We start from the raw sequence: 22,863 nt of genomic DNA on the forward strand, positions 1-22,863 counted from the left end.
CCGAGCCAGGGACTTGCTCGCCCCCGCCGAATCTTTGCCCCGAGGTCTGGGGGCTACGGAAGGACGGGCTCCGGGACGCCGCGGGCCGAGCGGCAGCCGCCGGCTGGGGCGGCAGCCCACGCGGTGGCGCTGTCGGGAGAGCTCGCTCTGCTCCGGCCTGGGACCCCGGCCGTGACCCGGGCTCCGGGGTGACCGGGCCGTGACCGCAGGGGGCTCTTCACTACCCCCTTGGGCCCGGGGATTGGAGACGGGACCGACTCCCGTCCACCTTGCTCGGTGCTTCCCGACTCCTGCTCCAACCCGGTCGCCCCGCGTTGGGGGGCGGGGAGGCAGCAGCCGCTCCTTGGGCGTTTTGTTTTCTTCCCCCTTCGCCTTGTTACTCCGGCCGTTTAAAGTCGATTTCTATTTTTAAAAAACTACATAGGCAGGGCAGTCATTCTCTCGCTGCACTGTTGCTGGAGGGGATCCGACTATTAAGCTCTTGACTCTCGAAAAGACGGAAGGGACTCGGAGTCCCGGGGGCGCTGTTCTGTGTCGCGGGAGCTGCACCGGGAGCCCTCAGGCACTGCGCCTCCCCGGGCCTCCGCGCCCGCGGCCCCAGCGCACCCACACCTCGGACCCAGGGGCTCCCCTAGCCCCGAAACCTGTCCCTCTCGGAGCTCTCTCTCGTCGCCTTCACCTGGGACTCCGAGGCTCACCGGGCCTTCGCACGTCCCTCCCACCCTCTGTGCCTGCATTATCTGTTCCACTGACCCCCTGGGTCCTCTGGCCTCCGAGGTGCTGGGCTCGCCGTCCAGTTGTTCACTGCCCCTCCCCAATCAGTCCTCTTTCTAGGACTTATCTCTGTCCAGCCCGAGTGGCTCATTCATTCCCTCGAGGGGAGCGGGACCTCCGCCGCCCCTACCTTAGGCTGCCCAACAGCTTCCTCCCCGCTCCGCCCCCGCCCAGGCCCCCTGAGCCGCTGGAGAAGCCAGGAGTAATTTATCTTGGCCTGGCGCAGGGTGGGATTTGTCCAGCTCTGATGCCAACGAGGAAAGCGTTCGGATAACGAAGTAAGTGTCCCCCGCCCCCCTGTGCCCCTGGTCAGCCCCAGACACGCAGGAGCAATCTGGGAAAGGGCTCCAGCCCACCCTGGTCGGACTGGCCTTCTAAGCTCGTTCTCCTCAGGTCAGTTTGGCCCCGAGCCTAGCCTCGTCCGCTTGGCGCATCCAATTGCCAATCCAGGCCCCACGCAGTTAAGTGGTCCGCGAAAATGTGGGTCGCCCAACTCTCTCCGGACAGTTCGTGGCGGAAATTGGCGTCAGAGCTGGTGTGGGGTTCACGTGAAAGAAATGGATTCCCTGCTGCCCTCCTCTTGCCCCCCAGCAGAGCACGCCCAGAGCGGGTGGGGGGGGGGCGAGGGGGAGAGTGTGGCAGAGGCAGGCTGGGCACATAAGAACCGTCGAGGTGTTTCGATGTTGGTGGTTCCCCCAGTGTCCTCGCTGCCTGTGTGCGGGAGTGGAAGGGAAACGCGGCACAACTTCCCAGTGTTCTCTAGAGGCTGCTCACGGCCAGGAGGGACTCCTTCCCCGCTGACCAGACTGGAAATCTGGGCAGCCTCCAGAGGCCCAGGCGGCCGGGCCCAGAGCAGGAGTTCCAGGGGCTCGGCTGGGCCTAGGCACCCCGCGCGGGCCTTGGGGGAGGCAGGCTGGCCCGAATCATGGGCTACCCTGCAAAAACCTCGCCGTCCGGAGCCAGAATACGAGAAATGTTGTCATTAAAAGTGCAGGCCGTAGAAGAAAGGAGAAGGCCTGAAAAGAGCAAGTGAGAAAGGGGGAGAACGTGGAAATAGGAAACACCATGCACATAAGCCCAGCGTATAAAGATCCGTTGATTTTTAAAATAACAAATCTCAGTGCGATTATGAAAGACAGGCGACCTTTGACTGAAATACATATGAAAAAATTTGGGGATGGGGGAAGGGGGACAAGTTTGAGTAGATTCCCGACAAAAGCGTCAGTGAGAAGCAAGCTGAGAGAGAAAAGTGTCCCCCAGTGTGATGCTGACGCTTGCGGTGCTGCGGCAAACTACCAGAGAACGCACGAAAATGCATTCTGGGTCAGATTATTTTCCAAAAAGGAGCTAACACCAGTTCTTTTCTTGAGTATGATTCTGTTTTTAAAATGTTTGGAAATAAAATACATGAGGAATATGAAACGAAACCAAACAAAACTTTTGAATCATCATAATTTATTTACTTTTAAAAAGTAGAAAATCCCAGTGAAAGGTAAAAATTTTCTTACTGTCAAAATTAAACATGCTGGAAGTAATTGTCTACTTCGGTTGGAAATAAGGCCAATACAAAAATTGTGCAGTAAAAGCTTATGGAATTGGAAACATAAAAGCCTTTATTATGGACAAAACAAGGGGGGAAAAAACCCACATCGGGCAAATACCACAAAACTTAGGATTCTCCTTTTTAAAGTCGAAAGAAATTTGTAAAATGTGTTACTAAGTATAAATCTACATTCAAAACACATTTCTGGTAATAATTCATAAAATTCAAAATTTCCCTCTATGTTAAATGTAACTTTAAATACTTTGAGCTCTTTTGCCCAAACCGATAGGTTTGTTTAGCATTAGAAACGGACAAAAGGAAATTCCAATAAAGAAAATCAATGGCTTTAAAAGGGTGCGGAATCTGAAAACAAACTAGCCTCAAGGCACATTTAATTGTGCTTAATTGTACACTTTATTTAAATGGCCCTTCTTAGGGGTTTAGTAATTTAGAATCGATAGTTTCCTTCAAAACATTCTAAAACATTTACACTTTATAAAATATTAACCGATTCACAGCAGGGCCGTGTTGGCGACCAGCGTAAAGCCGAAGTCCAGCGATCGTGCTGCGGACACGCGTCCGCGAGGCGGGCGACGCCGCGATCCTTCGCCAACGTGAACGGTCTTCCAACCCGGGTGTTTATAAAATAGCTCATTAACGACTTAAGAATGAAGCGCTCCAACCATTCCTATCATCAGATATAATAATAGTGACGAATCAGACATGCAAGCTACTGGCTAAACCATTTGCATATTTTTCCCCCAGAAGTACTGAAGACCCAGGATCACCAATTCTTCTAAGATCCTGGCCATTGATCCGGAGGGAGGAGGATTCTGCAGTTCAATAGCAAGGTAAGGAAATAAGTAGCCTTATTATCGCTGTCGAGCCGTTATTACTAGGAAAGGCGCCTTTCCTCGTTCCGAAAACGGGCCCCAACGCTGACAGTGGCGGTCGGTTTCTACAACACCCCCTTCCCATTCCGACGGGATAGTGCATATAAAGAAGAAAGTTTGTCGATCAAACTTACAGTTTGTTTCTTTGCAGCCCAAACAGACAAACAAACAAAAAAAGAAAACCCTTTCAGCTACCAGCACAAGTTGATTACTCGAACCACCTTTTTCCTCGGACTTGAACTGTGCACTTTCTCTGACCGGGTCGTTTGGGGAGGTGGTGGGTGCGGTGCAATGGGGTTCGAGGAATGAAAATTCGGGAGAAGGAAACGCTGCCTGAAACTCCCGGGCACCCCGAAGAAGGTTTACTGTCCCGCCGTCTTCCTTTCCCGGCTGGGCTCTGATCGCCTCCGGACCATCCTCGGGCTCCTTCGGAACTCGGTGGGCGGCGTCTGGGTGTGGGGCTCTCCGGGTCCGCGCGTGGAGGCTCAGGACCCGGGCAGGTTTCGCTTCTAGGACCCATTCTGCTCCAGAGCCACCCCCCTCCTCCTCCGCCCGGCCGCCCAGGTTCCTATATTTTAGGTGATGGCCGCGCGCACGCCGCCCACCAGGTGGGTGCGGCGAGTGGACCTCGGCCTGGCCAGGGGCACACGCTGGGCTGACGCGACTTCCCGCGGCGGGTGCACCCGCTCGGAATTTCCAGAGTTGCCTCCCGAGAAGAGCGTTTCCCCCAACCGAATTTAGTTTGGCCCTCTGGCGCCGCCGTACAGTCAGTGCCTCTTAAGGGGGACCGGCGGCTCAGGCAGCGAGGTAGTGGGGTGTCTTTGGGGTCCCAGGGGTAAGGAAGGCGAGCCAAGGTGAGCGAGAGGGACAGGAGGTGCGGCCAGCTGAGGGGGCATCACCGTCCTCTCAGGGCAGGCGGGGACGCGTCCACATTTTCCTGCCTCAGACAGGGACCTGGAATGTCAGCGGGCGCACCAGGCGTTTCGCTGGGGCCGCGGCTCTAGTCCACGTGCTTTTCTTTAAGGAGGTCGTGCGCCCAAGCGAGACTTAAGGGACAAAAGCGCGGCCGGAGCCTGGCCTGCTTGGCTAAAGCCCGTGCCACCTTAAATGAGCACCGCGGCCGGAGTCAGGCTGCGTCCGACCGCCGCCGCGGGAGTCGGCAAAAGTTTGTAGCTCAGTTACGCCTTCGCGGGACCTGCCGGAGACGCCCCGCGCGGCCTCCCCCCGGGACGGAGAGGCTGGGTCCTCGCCGCACAGCTCTGCTCGCTCTCGAAGCCCAGGGCCCGAGTCGCTTGGGCTCCCAGGAGTCCCAGCCCCGCTGCCGGAGGACAGGCAGTCTCACCGCCCTCGCCGCCACCTCGGCACGGCCTCCGGGCGACTCGGGCTGCAAGGCTCGAAATGTCGCCGGCGCTGCGAGCGCTCCAGGGACTCCATCCAGGGATGCTCACTGCCTCGCGCCCCCCACACAGCTCGCTCTCCTGCACTACCCACAGCCCGGCTGGCAGTGCCGGGGCTCCTGCCGTGAGGGGCACTCGGGCTATTGTTCTGGACCCGCGACCGTGCCGGCTCTGAGGGAGAAGCGGCCTTCCCCGTGCGAGCGGCGGTGCGGCGGGCCCGGACGGCCGGCTCCGCGCGGAGAGGGAGCTCCCAGGCACCGGGAAAAGTTGCTCGGAGGGGCGGAGGCGGGGGGTGGTGGGCGGAGGCGGGGGGTGGGGGCGGCGGTAGCCCTCCTATCTCCAGAGTCGAAAGTGCTCGGCGCAGTTAGCAGAACCCGGAGCCGAGGCAGTCGAGGCCGCCCCCTGCTCGAGGGTCTGAGCCTCCTCGGGGAGACCAGGCCCCCAGCGCCCGCCTCGCCGCCGCCGCCGCCTCCGCGCCGGGACGCGCGCGCCTAGGGGCCGGGCTAGGCGGCCGCACCCTGGACCCGCCGCGGGGAGGAGGAGCAGACCCCGGGCCCCGGCGCGCGCTCGAACCCGGGAGCACCCACCGCTCGCCAGGCACTCGGCGCTCTGTCCTCGGTCCTCCACAGCCCCGCGCGCGCGGTCCGCCACACCGCCTTCCCATCGCCGACTCTGCTCTTCCTCCGCCTCCTCCCTCTTCCCTGCCTCCCACTCGCCTCTTGCCTGTCCCTCTGCTTCCTCCGCAGCCCCGCTGCTGTTGGGTCGCCGGGCTCACAGGGATTGATTGATTGATGTTTAATTTCCTGCCAGGCGGGGCCCCCCTCCCCCGGCAACCTCCCCAGCCCTCTTCCCCGCCCCCCGCGCTCCACCACTGCGGTGGACCAGTCTGGCTTGGGTTTAGATCTTTCCCCCCCAACCGCCATCCCGAAATAATCCAGAGACTTCCCCTGCCCCCACCCCAAATTATTATTTTGAAGGCGCTAGATCTGGGGACGGAAAGGGGGAGGGGGAGAAATCGGAAACCGAGGACAACCCAAAAGGACTCACTTTGCCTGATGACTCAACGCAACTAATAATCATCTCCCTCTCAGTGTGTCTCTCTCTGCGGCTTGTCAGTGAGTCTGGCTCCGGCTGCTGGCGGCGGCGGCCTAGAGGGGAGAGGCTGGAGGTGACAGCTTGGGCGGCCGCCGCGTTTTCTCCCGCGCGCGGTCCGGGGTCCCTGCGCCTTCTCGGCTGTCGGTGGCACCGGCTCCGCGGCTCCGGCCGCGCCTCCTGGCGAGGTAGCCGCGTAGCGAAGCGGCAGCCCCAGCCCGCCTCCGCTGCCTCCCGGTCCTCAGCCCTTTCTCTCCAGAACGGGTCTCCTTCCCGAAGGTGTGAAGGGCTTTTTCTGCCTCCTCTCTTCTCTCCTCCTCCGCCGTCCCCTCCCCCGCTCGCTCGGGTGCCCCTTTGGAGGAGCCCTCCTTTCCCTCTCTCCCTCCTCCCCCTCCTCCCACCCCCACCCCCCCAGTCATCATCATCATAACAACCATCTCCGCACTAGAAGACACCCTGACCCAGGACCGAAAACGTTAGGACCTGGGGAAGAGGAAAGGGAAAGGAGTAAAGAGAAAGGACGACTAGGAGAGCACTGCAAGGCGAAGCACCAGAAACTTTCCACCCTGGATTCGCTACTTTTGCTCCATGGACAGAGCCCCAGCCAGCCAAGTTACAGACAGACCGTGAGCAGTAAGTACGCGGGGCGAGGGCTCCGGCGCTGCGCTCGGGAGTCCGGGGAAGCCCCGGTCCGGCCGGTTCCCTCCCTGCGGCTCTCGCCCGCCGAGACGGCGCAGCCCCGGCGGTGCGGGCAGAATCTCTGCCCGCAGCCCCCCGGCCGCGTCTCCGCGCCTCAGGAGTCTCTCCTCTCACCTCCCCTCTGCCACCCCCACCCTGCCCTCCCGAGCCGCGGCGCAGCGGCTTCTCCCCTCGGAGGGGGTCCCCAGTGCAGTGGGTCGCGCCGAGCTCCCGCTTCCCTGGGTGTCCGCGGCGGTGCGGGCGCCGTTCCATCAGGTGTCTGTCCCTCCGCCGCCGCCCCCTGAAATCCAGGGGTGCGGGCATCTGCGGGCTCCACGAGGAGAGCGCTGCCAGCCAGGCGACCCGGAGGAAAAGTTTTTGGAGAGATTTAAAAAATTGGGGTTGATGAAGGCTACTTCTGCAAATAATAATTTAAATGCTTTTAAAAACTTGAATGTCTTATACTGAAGAGCTTTAAAAAATAACTTAACATCGAATGAAGATGAAGTTCCAAAAATCATAACAGTTGTAGTCCCTGCCCTTGTGATGAAGGTTATTCTAGAGGTTATTCTGATGAATACCTCCAAATGTTTCTGGATGCTTATTACTCTGGAATTAGGGTCGATTTTATGCAAAGGATGTTTGTGCCCCAAGACGGGCTCGGTAAAGGTAAAACGCGGGGATACTAGGGGTCCTTCTGCCAGGCCTTTGGTTCCTGCCCGGCCGTGAACTGCTCATTCATCATGTGGCTTATCTGGTTTCACACGGACTCCCGTACAGCCCCCACTCCCTCCTTGAGTCGATGAGGTGTCTTTCTATGAAGTTCACTCCTTCCACCACCCCGGCCCCCAGGCGGTGAAGCTGTCGCACCCGGGAACGGTCCATGCCAGCCCTGTTTCAGTGCCCACTGCCGGGCGCGCGCGGGCCCCGACGTTGTCACGAGGGCTCATTCCCGGGGAACAGCCCCTGGGTCCAGTCCCAGCTCTCCGGGGCCCCGGGCGTCCTGCGGGCTGCCCAGTACAGGGCTGGGACCCATCGCCCGGCCCGGGCCCTCTGGCAGCGTGGGAGGAAGTTTGTGTGGCTGTGGGGCGTCGCTCTGCCACTGGCCTGAACGTCTATCACGTGTGTGAGCGGTTTTCCCTCTTTTTTTCTTCCCTCCCCTTTCCCTCCCCCCGCCCCCTCCCTAGGTCCCTGCGCGTTTTATTGCGACCTGCCGGTGGGAACTTTGTCTCCGAGTCGGAGCAGCATGGAGCGGCGGAGCGAGAGCCCGTGTCTGCGGGACAGCCCCGACCGGCGCAGCGGCAGCCCCGACGTCAAGGGGCCTCCCCCGGTGAAGGTGGCCCGGCTGGAGCAGAACGGCAGCCCCATGGGAGCCCGCGGGAGGCCCAACGGCGCCGTGGCCAAGGCCGTGGGAGGTAACAGCTCCGAGCACGGAGGCGCGCGCAGTCCGCGGCCCGGTGATAATGGCCTGGGTGTCAGGGTTCAGGTTGATTAGGCTCGGTCGCGGTGTAGGATTACAGGAAGTGAGTTCCGGGTTGCCAAATAATGCCCCCGTCGCCTCTCTTCTGCAACTGGTAGCTTCATCTGAAGTTAAAACAAGAAAGTGGTTTACCCAGAGGGTGGCATTTTTTGGGCACTTTGCCACTGTGTGCTGAGGTGTTGGCAGGTTTATGTCACAGCCAGCTAACTGTTTCTAGATTTTCCTAGAGAGCCTTTTACTGATTTAACTCTTTTCCCTTGCCTCAGCGTATCTGTTGTAGGGATGTAGTTCAGGTGCATTCGCTTTTGTGGACTAGTCTTCAGTGCTCCCTCTAGTACAGGAGTAAGAGGGGTGTTACCTCGTAGTTAGGTTAGTGCTTTGAGACAAACGTGTAACAACTGGGAATGTTTCCTGCCACATTTCAAGTGTATCATGAATGTATCAGGCCCTCACGCTTTAATGCTAGTGTTTCCTATAAAATTTAAGGTTATATGCATTTGTAACTTTGTTAGGAATTATAGCACAACAGGTAAAAATAGCATGGTAACCTTATTGGCTACGTGCTGTTTTCCTTTCCAAGAATTCAATATTGTTCAAAGATAATCTTTTGTAGTTTTTACTACTTAAACAACTACTTTTAAAACGCGGTTAGGAAAAGTAATTTTATAAAAATGAAGATATGCAAGAAATGCAAATATTTTTTCAGTCATTTTGAGGTTTATATGCCATTTGCTAGTTGTCATTTTTAAAGAAATAAAATGCATAATGCTATACAGTATGTAGTTTTATTGTTTGGGATAAATCACTAGTTTAACTTTTTTGCTTCTAGAGTTTTGTTTTTGTCCTAAATTTTTTCAGCAGTAGCCTATTTAATGTAATTCTTTACATTAACCTGCCTGTAATGATACAAAACCCTGGTAAAATTTAATTGATAAGCTCCTATCCGAATGTTCTAAATTGTCATAGTATGTATTTTGAAGTAAATACTTAGCATGTTCCTCCCTATTAAAGAGTTACATGCAGTCATTTTATAAGTAACACATTTTTATTTTTGCTTATTTTGCTATTACTGTCTTCGTGGTAGACATTCAGGATGATTTGCTTTAGCTCCTTCTAGTAATCATCTCCCTTGAGAAGCACTAGCTGTCACAATTTTTAAAGCTTTAGAAAATTATTTGGCTATAGATTATGAAAATCTTTTATTTTAGGGGATTGAAGACATATTTTAATGAAGCAAAAGAAAACTTGATAGTTCCGTGACCCACTTTTTAAAAGTAGTATTTGTTAAGGTGCTGTCTTGAGACCGGAGCGATAACTTTAGACTTTTTGTACCCTCTTCTAATCCATGCACGTAAGATAAAAGAATAGACAGTGAATGTGGTGGAAGTAAATGTGAGATGACATGTGTGATAATGTTTGATTAAAAAACTTTTAGAAATCCTTGGGGAGGTATGTTCTCAGTGTGGCCTTAAGGCATAAAGAAAAAAACTTAGACTTGAAATTTTGATTCCTTTTTTAAGACCCAATAAAATTCACTAAATTGAGAGAAATTTCGAAATGTTTTAGAATGTAATTAAAAACTGTGCTTCCCAAAACAAGTTTTATTTATTTATATTATATGGAACTGTGGAAAAAAAAACTACCTAATTTTGTGCACCAGGGCTATCTGTAGTATAAGAGTAGCTGCTTTTCATATTTTCTAAGACCATAATTCACATTTGACCACTTATTTTAAATTTGATAGAAACTAAAATTATTAAGTCTGTGTGATGAATAACAGATTTGTTTCAAAAAACCACTTTTGTCACTCTTTCTGAGATTTAACTTCATTTATTAATAGCAAAGTTCTTACTACCTGCTTTCCAAACTGAAAATACAGGTGACATTATTTTGTCTTGACAGTTACCATTCATAATATTTAATAATAAAGTGGTTAAAATAGTTTATATGTAGTGGATTTTTAAAGATTTTTTCAAAATATTTTATCCTATATAGCATAATAGGTTGGAAATATTGTAACTTGGAAAGCTTTAAAATGTAATGTGAAATTTAGAACATAAAATTTTGATAATACAAAGTTTTCTTGTTGAATGTTAATGATTACATTGGGGACTTAAGTTTAGGTACAGTAGTTTGTAAATGTACATTGAAAAGTTAATAAGTTCATCTTCTTACAACTTTTAATCACACAATTTTGAGAAAAGCAAATCTTTTAAAAATGCACATTCTAAATTGAAATGTGTTTAAAGTATATTTCTAGTTAGCAGTTCCTCATACTTGAAAAACTTTTTTGGGGAGAATGAATAGGTTATATTTCTATCACACCACTTTCTTTTGTTTTAAGTTTATGAAGAATTTAATAAGCAGAGACAACTAGAAAAATTGTGTAGTGCTGCATCTTCTGCGACCATTTTCAGATACACTACAGTCTTGTCGATGTTGATAATGACTATAATAATATGTTTTAAAAACTAGAGCTAAAAACTTGGGAGGATGTATTTGTTAATCTTTAGTGATTTCTGGGGGAGGTCCCCCTAAAAATAGCAGAAATCATTAAGTGAATTGGTTGCTAAATGGCAATTTATCTTACTGCTTATGGTAAACAGTGAGTGGAATAAATGTTTGTGAATGCATTGGTTGCAACAGTAATTTTTTTCTGTTATTGTACTTTTTTAGGGAGAGTTTGCATTATTGCAAACTCTGGATTTAGCTAGTTGAGGCGGTGTATACACTATCACAGTCTTCAGGGCTCTGTTTTAATAGGGGACTTAAAAGTCAGTGCATTGTTTACAATGGGGTTAGCTTTAGAAGACTGGAAGGAAGAGGTCACCTTTGCTTTGTCTTTCCAACACATTTTAGGATGTTTTTGCTCTTATCTAAGCAGTGTTTTAAAGCATGTATGTAATAAAATATAAGTGCTCAGATGTGTATGATAGTCAGCTTTTATAGAAGGTCCTCAGTCAAAAAAAAAGAGGCTAATATCTCTTTAAAAAACATATGAAGGCTGGGAGAGAGTTTAGAGCAAGCAAGAGCACCGTGGTGTTGACAGCTTTATATCCCTGCTGGGTAACATTCACTTACTAGAATTGGCGTCCCCTGTCAGCTAGTAATTCACTCCATAAGGATTTTGAAAAAGGATGATTAATGGTGGGGAAATTTATATTTGTGAAATTGGTGATTAAAACTTACAGATCTATTTGAAGATTTGGAAAGAGAAAAGATTATTCAGGATGACGAAAATAAGAATCAGATGATCCTTTTTACCACCATTAGCATGAGTGTCTGAAATGTTCTGCTGTATGTAATGCTTCAGCCACACAACCTGTAGCATAAAATCAAAGAGATGCCAATCAAGTTTTCAGAGGAAGCAAGGCGTTCTGCTTCCCTCCTGGCCTGCGGAAAGTCAGTGGCCAGTTGTGCTTTAACAGCAGTGAATTATTGTGCTCCATTCATTGTTAACAAAAGCAGTTTCATTTTTTAATGTTTGGTTTAACGAAGAACTTTCAGACAGCTTTATTTAAACCGAATGATCAGTGCTTGAGTCTCTCAAATGGCATATTTGCTGATAGGAGGCATTACACGCAGAAATCTTTGGGATATTTTTCATTTTCTTGTGAATTCTGAGGATTTTATTGGTGTTAAGTGTTCTAGAGTTTAGGGGAAAATGTTTAAATGCTTATAGATATTTGTTTCATAGGGGGAGGAATTAAAATTAGTTGTAAGAATTAGTTTTTCAAATAATACATTTTGTGACAGAATCATCCGTTGAGGTCGTCTTATGACTAGTTGACTGGAAGTGGACCCATTCTTGTTGCTCTCAGGCAACCCTTCCAAGGATATAACTGGCTTGTTGCAAGGGGGAAATTTTATTATTCAACACACACTGATGCGTTCACACAGGAAAACAAATGTGTTGGTGATTGTCGGGCAGGGCTTCATGTAGAGCTGAGTGTCGTCTACAGCAGCCATGAGTCTCACTGTCTACATGTGGAGTGCTTCCTTTTCTATTCAGGGTAAAAGACACACAGTTCAGGTTGGGTGTAAAGTCAGCATGTTAGCAGCTGTACAGAGACATTTTCCTTTTTGAAAGGAGTGCAGGTCCATATGAGTATAGGTATGGGCGTGTTGAAATGTATTAATAAATACTCAGAAATTTAGAAACATATTATCAACGTGGGAAAAATGGAGAAAACATTAAATTCATTTTATCCAAGAATAAACACCATTATGCTCATAGGGAAGACTCATATAATTACCCCAAAAGAGAAAAGATTGTATTTCCCTCTTCTACCCCACTTTTTTTAAAAAAAGAGTTTAAGATCTTTTAAATAGAATGAACTTAGGCTTTGGGGTCATCCAACAACCTAGCATGTCCTCTGTAGTTTTGCTGAGGTAGAAAAATATCCCTTCTCTAAAGTGTTTTTAGTCCTTGGCCTGTTATTAAAATAAAGATACACTTGGTCAAAAAATATATGCAATGCAACATACACATTAAATAGAACATAGGGTATCCACCCCTCAAAGTCCTGAGCATAATTTGATGTTTCAAGTAATTTTGGAAGCCTTATGTTCCATCAGCAGAAACCCACTGACCATTCTATGTTCAAGATCATCTGCAGAGAAATGTGTGTATGTGTGTGCGTGTGGGAACTACACAGATGTCTCTCAAGGCGTTCTGTTTCTTAACCCCTGTAGAGAACAAGCCGTATCTTCCTTTCGGGGGATTGTGACTAGCAGAATCCTTCTCTGGGGTCTTAGGTGTCCTGTGTTAAGTCTTCTTTCCTTTTTTGAATGTATCTGTAAGGAGAGAAACAGACTTACCATTATTTATTAGATAACTAAGACTACGAATGAGTTATTTTAAGAATGTAGAAATTTTGTTCCAGGGAAGACACAGTAATTATGTGGTATAACTGGCAAGGTATATTTGGTAAGCAGATCATTTAAAACTTTCTTTTTTTTTAAAAGAATTTAGTGTAGAAAGAGTTTATATGCATGTATCAAAAAACAACCATTAAGTTAATAGGGCTAGATGAATCCCAAATTGTATTATTTTCTTTTGTCTTTTTAGAGATTTTAGGTTTCTGTTGAGATGATAATGACCCATTACCTCATCATTAAAGAAGTTTCTTAAAGTTATTGTGACTAATAACCTCATATTCAGTGCATAAAATATGTACATAGTTTGTTATATTTCAGGAAGCCAAACTTTATTCTATACAGCATGTAAATAACTAAAAAGTCCTTTATATTCTTTTATGTAATAAGTAGTCTGTTTTTAACCTGTATAACTAATGTGTGACAGCATAGTAGTTTTTTACTATCTCTCTTACATGAAGGCTGAGATACAATGGCATTTTTGGAACATATTTAAAGATGAAGCATTTGACAAAAGTTGTATGTGTAACAGTTTGTCAGTGAAAAGTGACAAGTGGGAAATGACAAATGAAATGTTGGCATCATCACTCTTTATTTTGATAAAAATGTCTCAATTTGCAGTGATATAATACTGTTTCATATTATTTCATGAGTTGTGCGAGATGCATAAGGGAAATTTAGGTTTTTGTGAACGGAAAATTAGCAGCCCAAACTCTCTTTTCAGAAGCTTTGGCAGCAAGTTCCCTCTCCCCCAACTCCCAAGAATAAGAACAGCAGTGAAATGCTGGATCCAACCCATACATTTTAACTCATTATTTTTTGAGGAAGAAAGGAAGGAAGGAAGGAAGGAAGAAAGGGAGGGAGGGAAGGAGGGAGGGAAGGAGGAAGGAAGGAAGGAAGGAAGGAAGGAAGGAAGGAAGGAAGGAAGGAAGGAAAGGAGGAAGGGAGGGAGGGGCAGGGGAGGAGAAGGGAAGTGTGAGGGAAGGAGGAGAGAAAACTGACCACGGTTTCAAGTAGCAGATCTTTGTGCTCAGCTGGAGAAATAGAAAGTTTGTCTTTTAGTTTTCATTCTTTTCTTTATAGGAATTTTAAAGTGAGTGGTGTCCCTCTGCTGACTTCGATTACAAGGAGCCTTTCTCGCTATTGGTCACCAATGCTCTCTGGCATTAATTTAGGGGCCAGTGAGGAGAGCTGTGCGTTCCTTTCACCTTAAAGTGCAACAGAGATTTGAAAATGTCTATGTGTTAAAAATGGGTTTTTATATACAAAGGATTCATCATCCTACTACTTAGGGGTAATACGATAGATATTTCAAAGTCCAAGTAGACGGCCCTGGGTGGACCTGAGGTATAAGTTAAAACAAAAGCTAGTTGAGGACTTACAGATTTCCAAAAAAAAGTGCAGATGTGGCCTGTGTAGTGTGTTATTTTCCATTTCCAAAGTTACGCTGCTTCTTTTATTGTCAGTGACCAACCAAACATTTATTTTCTTCTTTTTCATGAAGCGAGCCCTGCAAGATGTTCATGCCGCACAGCGCTTATGTGGAAGATGTTCCACAGGGGAGTTTCAGAATCAGAAACTCTGTATAATTTCTTTTTGTTTTCAATTAACAGAATTGTTTTGCTTCTTAGTAGCGAGGGACTTAAAATTTGTGATAAAATCAGTATAATTAAGTGGCAGTGAAAAGCTGCATCAGAAATTATCTTCTACAACTTGTGTCTTTTGCTTCTCATTTGTAGTTTTACTTATTCCAGAGTTTGAAAAATCTAGGGACAAATGACTTTAAATGGAGTAAATGTGCCTTAGATATATTATTATGGCAATTGGGTTTATAGTATATATTTTTTTCCATTTTAAGTGATGTGGAGAACATAATACATACTAGCTTGACAAATGCTTAAAATGAAGACAAAAGCATTCATGGAAATTTCAAGAATTTGAACCTTGAAATAAAGTTATCTACAAATTATGCCAGTCTTATATTGTAGTAAGAATAATCTTTATTTGTGGTTATGACACCTTAGGATAATGAGACTCTGGGGGAAGTACTATATTTCAATTAGAGTTGCTACTGGTATTATTACTATTTGCTCATGTGTAAGGTAAATTTGTTTCTGCTCTTAGCTTGTGACATTACCATTGGAATGGAGCTCTGTCTTACTATGGTGGGCTCTTAGGCTGCCGCACAACGTAATGACAAAGATCAAACAGTTAAGGGAATACACTGCCAGCTACTATGTATGAAAAGGGATACATTTCACACCTGACTGTTTGGTGTCCACTGTGTCTGCTCACTGATGGCTACACAGTTACTGAAATGTGCACAGCAACTTAGTGATGTTCTTTGTTTTGTTGAAGATTTGCACAGATGTGAAAAAAATTAATAGAGACTGTAGTCAGAGCAAATGTTTCCCAAAGCACTAAGGTCTGACAGAGGTGATTTATACTTTTTATAGAAACAATTTTGAATTTCATCACATTAAATGCAGATATCTTTTTCTTTCTTTTAAAAAATGTCTTTGACTTGTTTTATATTTGGCTGGAAAGTAAGTGTATCAGTTTTTTTTAATAACTGAATAAGATTGGTTTTCGAATTTCCTTATTATCCTCTATATTAAAATTGTATATGCTTATTGCATTGATGTTCCAATTATTTATTCATGTAAGGAAAGGCAAAAATTGATAGCTTAATAGGAAAATGCATTCATATCAAAACTCTTCAAATAGCAGTGTTTTTAAAACACTTTTTTTGTTGGTTAACAGAACAAGAACTTTTCTTTGTCATAATCCAAAGATGCTAAGAGAGCGGCATGATAAATGTCTCTTTAAGTGTCACTGTAAAAGAAAATGACTTGCCTTCTGAGGCAGTGGAGAGTTTATGTTGTTTTGGACCCATTTCCCAAGCAGGGATCGAAAACAGATTACAATAACAATTATATAGTCAGAAGATGCAATATCCATTTCTGTTTTAATTGAGTGAAAGAATAATAAAAACATCATTAAGAAAGATGAGGTGGACCTGTCACACAGTGTAAAATTTTTAGTCTTGAAGAAGATGCAGAAAAGCTAAAGTGCTTTTCACTTACTTTGTTTTGTTTATTAGCTAAAGTCTGTTTTGGGGAAGGACCATTGGTTCTTGCTGCTCCCTGGGAAATTCAGAGAGCAGCCCTTGGGAGGTAGTTGCTTGAGAGACATTAAAAATACTCATTGATTTTGTCTTCATATACAGTTTAAGAAGATTACAATTTTCTTGTATTCTACCTGAGGCGTGACTACTTCCTTTTGTTTTTTTTTGTTTTTTTTTAAAGCCTGTGTAAATGGAAGTCAGAAGTAATGAATGTTCCTCTTGTTGTAGAGCCCCGCCAAGTCAAGGGTTAGGTGTGGTCCCTGGGCTTGCTGTTTTTCCTTCTCTGGATGTCACAAGGAGGCTAGGGGAGAGAGAGAGTTGAAGGTGAATAATGAGCACCCTTATTTCTTCTCGGCACACACAGGGTTGTAGGGGACCCCTCATTTTTGCATGCACATATCACCTGACATTCACTCAGGTGATGAAGACTGTCTCCTGAGATGCATAGGCTCTGGCCTCCATCCGCCATCGCTGGAACCATTAAATCGGTAATCCTTCACGTTGCTGAGGCTCCAGCCCGCATTCCCCAGAGTGGTGCTTTTAGCAACTTGGAGGCAGCCAGCCGGCAGCAGCCCAAATCAGTGGCTAGTGTTCTTTCACTCGAGGCTATATTTCTTACTCTATTCACAGAAGCTGTGAGCTCCTGGAAACTTGGGTGATGACAGTGGAGTTAGCCCAGACAGTGGAGTTCACCTCTGTTCATTGTGGGGTTACTAAAACGGCAAATAATGCTGGCTCTCGGAGCAGCAGGAGTCCAAGGTTTGAGTCTGTTGGCAGAGTTACTGGAGAATAGTTCTATCATCTGTAGCTAAGAGTTGTCTTGGGGTCGATATTCAGAAACCTTTCTGAGGGTGGCAGAATGAAAGGAATGAGGTGGGCAGCAAACTCTTCACAGCGGAGGCCTCACAGTCCCAAACCATCCCAAGCATAATCTGCTTCAGGGTGGAATTTATATCAAACAGCTCAAAAGACTTAAAAAAATTAGTTTGGAGAGTCCAGTTAATAGCGCTTTCATTAAAATACTTTTGTTAGCAAAGGGTTTTCAGTTTTAACATTTATATAACCTAACAGTGTTGACGAATGCCACGAGCTTTAAAGGTCTTTTAGTGGTTCTGTTTTCTCTGGACTTTATAATTTAAACCTAAACATTAATTCTGGGTGGAACTTGGCATAATGTCTTCTTGCCTTGGAGGAAATTTTTGTTGTACAATAAAAAAGCATTTTTTAAAATACAGTCACCTTCTCCATGTCTCCCCTCCTTCACGTAAATAGCAGTTAAATAGTCCAGGTTTTAAAAGGGCTTATTTAATTTTAAAAAAAGGAGTGACTATTTTAGCTGAAATTAACAATTTTCCATTAGTTCACATTGCAACCTAGTGCTTTTGATATTAACAGGAGTGATCCGTGAGGCTGATAATGCAATGAAATTATTTTTCCTCTCTCTCTGACTGTCATATACTAAAGTCATGTGGTAAATTTTTAATAAAATTATATTTGATGACTCTTGAAACTTATAAATCAGTTACTTGTCTTTTATATTAGAAGCTGAGAAGTATAATTTTTTTTACATTATCTGAAATTATAACATTGACTAGAAGGGAAAAAGTTGCAATCTTACCTATAAGTAATAAAGTGACAGTGTTTCCCAGTATTATTTTAGAAAACATGCTTAAACTAGTATTCTTAAAATTATCTTTTCTATATATGAGTAGTATGCTTCAAGTTAAATTTTTATAGGAATCTGATTATAAGGTTATTGTGAAATTAAGAAAAAAGTGAAGAAACCAGGCAATGGTAAATTGTCATCGTTTGATAACCAGTAATCAAAGGGTGTTGAGGTATATGATGTAAAGTTAACTGCCAGTGAAGGTATATGATGGAAAACTGTCTGTGTAGGATGGGGCGAAGCTGGGGCGCTCCCAAAACTTTGCTTAGTTTTCAGCTTCCCAGGCTCTGTCCAGACAAGACTTTGTCCTGTAGATCGGGCAGATGTGGCTTTAGAAGACCAAACACCCTTTATTGTTACTGAGGGTGTATAAGAGGAGCAAATTGTTCTCCGAAAGGGAAGTTATTACATATTTAAGACCCAAGTAAATGCATTTTACAAGGGTAAATAAGGTGATCCTAATTTTTTTTCCCTTTTCAAATGAATCTCCAGGTAACATTCAGGGAAACTAACTCTATTTACAGGCCGATTCATATAGTAAGTTTGAGCCTCAAGCACATTTTTACAGCTAACTTATAAATTTCCCCAAACTGGAGCTTGCCACTGAAAGCCTGCCAGTGCTGTCACAAATGGTCATTAGTTCCCAAGAGAGTTTAAGGAGAAAAGAGCTGTAAGAAAATGCTGTGACTTTAGTAAGAACCATTTTGTTGTACGTGTGTTTCTCTGCCACCATGGCAAAACTGTCTGGGGACCCACCTGCACGTTCAGGATTGGTACCGTACATTCTCCTGTGGAAATGCATAGAATTCCAATTAGCACAGGGTCAAAGTACAAATGTCCCCCTTTTCACACTGTTCCAAGGGGTTAGTGGAAAACAAGCTGCAAAGTAATTCCCTTGGCCCCCCAATAAAAAGATTTATAGCAAAATAATTCTCAGCTTCATAATGGGACTGTTGTAGGTTTGTGTTTGATATTTATAAGACTGAAATACAGTCCATGTACCCAAGCTAAGCATTTATTGAAAACAAGTTAACTGCCAAGAGCTTATATTATGTCAAACATAATTATATGGAAGATTGATGTATAGCTTGAAAGCAGGTTTGAGGGAGACAGTTCTTTCTAACCAAGGAAAGCTTCTGAGATACAGCTCCTTTCTTGCTTTACTGCGACTCAATGAAGTTGACTTGCTTACAGCCAGCCTCTCGTGTATGTAATAAACATAGGCTTGCTCTCTGAAAACATACCTGTTTGTCAGTCCTACTTCTGTTTCCAAAATAAAGAAATGAACTTACGTGTGTGGAAGCTGTGAGGTATCCTTTCTTTTATCATCTTTATCTAGATCTGGGCTGAGATGGTGCTGAGATAAAACAGCCTCTTTCACCCCAGGCAGACTGGTAGTCCTCCCTGGCCACACCACACCTCAAGTTCACACCCGAACCTATGTCATACTCCAAAAGGAACCCCTTTCTCCTTCAATGCGGAGTTCGAAAAAGAGTCTTTGAGCTGTCTTTCTGTCATTTTGTGTTGAGCTGGTGTGAATAGACCTATTTTGAAACCGTTGCCTTTGATGGGAGGAGGAGAAATGACACTGTTATGCTTTATTTTGTGACTTAGAGATTAGTATAAAATTAAAGAATTTATGAATCCAGGGACTCTGAGGGGAGTGAAATCTTTTTGAAATTGAGATGTTTTATATCTGGGATTACCCCCAATTTAAAATGGTATGGTAATTTTCCAGTTTTTTTCCTTCACTTTAGGGATGATAGAAACTTACTATTATTATTATTTAGTCTTATTACTTTTTTTCCAGGAGACAAGGGTTTTGGTGACACTTCTTAAAGTCAGTTTAAAGTGGAATAGCACTCCGCCTTTGACTGGGTGGTATCCTTTGGATAATGTTAAGGATGAATAGAAGATTTTCACTGAATTTATATGCAGTGGCTGAAGTGGTCTCTTAGGTTTTTTTAATACTAAATTTAGTATTTTCTTGTAGAAATTATGTAAATTACAAAGTGGATGTCTAAAAATAAAAAAATACACTAGTTTTCTCTGTTCTGTTTTTCATCTTTAAGTAACTGCTATAAATTACACAAATACACATATACTTAAAATATCTTGTCTGAAGAGTAGCCCATTGGTGGGGGCCTGAGTCCCCAGTCTGTGGGCTGGGTTTTATTAACTTCGTCTCAGTCACAATAATAATGTCCTATGTATTGCAGTCCAGAGATCACAGTGTGCCCCCTCAGGGGACTGCAGGACACACACTATGATTTGGACTTCCTTGCTCTCTCCTTCTGTCCTTTTCTCTTTCTCCTCCCACCGTTAGCCCTTTCAAGACCTTGGTTGCTGTTACATCTCAGTGGAGGCATTTGTTGGGTCCATGAAGGAGAGCGGCTTTCAGGGGTAGGGAAGGGGGACTGATGGCTGCTGACCAAGCCTGGCTTTGTGAAATCTGCATTCATCTCACAGGGACGGTTTTTACATATCTCCTGAATGTTTATAAATGTTTCGCTGTTTGAACCTTAAATATAGACAGTAAGGTTTCCTTTTGTACGGGAAAATGCCTTTTGTTTTCCACTATAAAAACTTTACCTTTTCAGGGTTTTATTTGATAAAAAAATCTTTCCACTCTAGTATGATTTCCTTTGGGACTTTGCACCAGTGTTTGATCTCAATTTTTAATAATTTTGGTGAGTTAAACTCCCCAAAGAAAACATGCTTGCACTATGAAATATTCCCAATAGAAATCTGGGTAGTCTTGTCTTATTGGGAGCCGAGTGCTTGATTCCTTTATTAATTCCTTGCTAGAGAACCTCGGTACAATCAACCTTTCTTTAACACTGCACCCAAAAAATTAATCAAGGGCTTTCAAAATGTAGTTGTTAAAGTAGATAAAATAACATTTAGGTGGAACTCAAAACCTGAGATGATGAAGCAGACGTTTGTATAAAGACAATTTTATTGACTCCTTTTTGGCTTATGGGACTCGGAGTTGTAAATTGCTTTTCCAGAGAGCATAATGAGAAGGAGGGGAGTGGCAAATGCATCTTCACTTAAATATTGTTTTACAAAATTATCCTCTGAGAAACCTCCAGAATAAAAAATTATGTAACGGAGGACAGAAATTCTGACATTAATGAATTATAGTGTAGGTCATTTAACATGCCATTGAGTCTCAACACTTATCAGTATAGTCATTTGTTAACCCCCTGTGTAAAGAACTTCAGGAATTTAGTATTGAACTGTTTTTGTAATACACAAACTTGCATGTTCCACTTTTTTCCTAAATAATTTTTTAAAAGATGTGGGAGCAGTAGACATTTTGTCTCTCTTTGGTTATGCATTTAGGGAAGATGTTGAAGTCCTTCAAGGTCGGACTTGGCCAAGACTGCAGATAAGACCCTTCTTCCCCCGGCCACCCCCCTTTCCAGGGTGTGTATAGGCACAGGGCATAGGGTTGTGAGCCACTGGAGTTGTGCACCAATCAACTGCTGTACCCTCCTGGGGGTGAGGTGACAGTTTCTGTCAACAGTGGTTGTGCACAGCCCTGTGGTCTGATGTGTTTCCCCCGGGGAACGTGAAGCCAGCTCCTGAATCCACCGATGCAGATCATTTCTTGGAAAGATTTTCTTATCTTCTGAAGCTGAATGTAATGCAGAAGGGCCAAAGTGATGTGGACGAGCTCAGCCACTGGGGAGTCATGGGAAAAAAACAGATCTGACGCTACCTATTAATGGTGGTTATTAATGTCTAACTGGAATTAGCATTTTGGTAAACTGAGCCAGCATTTATTTTGGGCCTGCTAAAGTCAGGCTCTGAGGCGGAAAGGCTAGTGCGGGACTGAAGGCGGCTTATCTAGTCCAGCCTGTGTTGGAGGAGGAAAGGTGGCCCTCTCATCCACTAACTGGGCATTTCTGATGTCAGGGAATTTAGCTCCTCGGGTTCAGCTTGCTGTGGCTGGGTTCCCAGGGGTAGCTCAGGCACACACTGTGCCTCCCGTGTGCCTGGGAAATCCTGCTTTGCAAATTGCCAGGCCAGCTTGATCCTGCCACCACGTTTCTGTAACTGAAGAGTATCCAGGGACCTGGAGTCGCTCCTTCAGCCTTCAGAGCTGACTTCAGGTTGAATTGGGATCTCTCAGTTTGGGGACAGGCCTGGAATCACAGTCCAGGAGTACCAGATCTCTCCTCCTAGATGCTTCTATTTCAGTTGGAGCCTTTGGGATTGTAAGTGAGAAGAGGACCAGAGTTCACCAGCCCTATCTTGGGTCTCTTTTTCTTCTTATCTTCCCAAGTTTAGATCTACCTCAGGGTTCTGCAAAGTAGATTCTGGTTTTACTAGAGGGAACTATGAGAGTAGAATATTGCTCAATAAGCTTACCTGCTTCACACCTCACCTCCCCACAGGGATAGAGGCATCAAGGAGCTTTATTATTGAAACTTTAGTTGGAGGTCTAATCTTGAGATACAAGCAAATGGGTCATGGTCATGGCTGAACACGAAATTGAATTTCTGCACATGTGTCTCCGTTTATTCCTTAGAGTGACTATTAAGCAAATTTTGCTTTCTCCATAATTTAGTATTGACTGTATTTCTCCTCCTCTGCATGACCCAGGTCTTCAGCTGCCTCACCTGTATCTGGGCTCCTCTTCCCTCCTCAGTAAGAGTTAAAAACAAAACCCCAACAAAAAACAAATGTATTAATCCTTCAGAGAACCTGTAGGTCAGAAACAAAGGATACAGAGGAACTTGGGAAAGTGCAGCAGTTTAGGGGAGCCCAGAGGAGCTCTGGCCTACCTGTGGGTGTTCCCTCCCCCCTCCAGTTTTTGCTCTCCTAGTTCCAAGACTGGTTATGAAGTGTCTTTATTTCATTACCTGAAATTCTTTCCATTAGAAGTTAATGTGGAATACAATGTGTTTCTTTTCCAATGAAAATGTATCTAAGGAGATTAAGGCACTATTACAGGGCTGGACGTCAAGGTTTATCACTTTTTTTATCTCTTTGGAATTTTTGAGTTCAGCACCTGCGGGGATGAATGGGTGGGGGAGTGGAGGGGTGGAATGTGGACCCTCTGGCTGCCCTAGCTACCCAGGTTGCGTGTTTGGAAGAGGACAGCAAGGGCGGAGAAGAGGAGAGAGTAGGATGGATGCATATGATCTGTTTTGAAATTTTGCCTGTGGCTTCAGGGAGGAGGTGAGGGACACTGACCATATTTTTTCTTTCTGTTTTTGGTTGCAATTCTTGGTGCTCTGCCGCTTTTATTGTTGCTGGGTTGGAAGAAGTGCCTAGAGGCAAGTTATTTCTCTTGTCTGTGTGAATGTGATTGAGTGTGTGT

At 45.3% G+C, this 22,863-nt stretch overlaps 1 protein-coding gene across 1 annotated transcript in view; it reads left to right on the forward strand.

Annotated features, from left to right (window-relative positions):
* Positions 1 to 5,923: 5,923 nt before the first annotated feature.
* SATB2 (SATB homeobox 2) overlaps positions 5,924 to 22,863 on the forward strand; it is a 176,287-nt gene continuing 159,347 nt past the window's right edge. Inside the window, exons 1-2 of the mRNA XM_037043686.1 lie at positions 5,924 to 6,332; positions 7,565 to 7,792. Coding sequence (XP_036899581.1) covers positions 7,624 to 7,792 — 169 coding nt within the window. The 5' untranslated portion in view covers positions 5,924 to 6,332; positions 7,565 to 7,623. The remainder of the gene's footprint in view (positions 6,333 to 7,564; positions 7,793 to 22,863) is intronic.

This window comes from Sturnira hondurensis, unplaced genomic scaffold, assembly GCF_014824575.4.
Source record: "Sturnira hondurensis isolate 20B ecotype Veracruz unplaced genomic scaffold, ASM1482457v3 Scaffold0004136, whole genome shotgun sequence".
In the NCBI taxonomy this organism is placed as follows: domain Eukaryota; kingdom Metazoa; phylum Chordata; class Mammalia; order Chiroptera; family Phyllostomidae; genus Sturnira; species Sturnira hondurensis.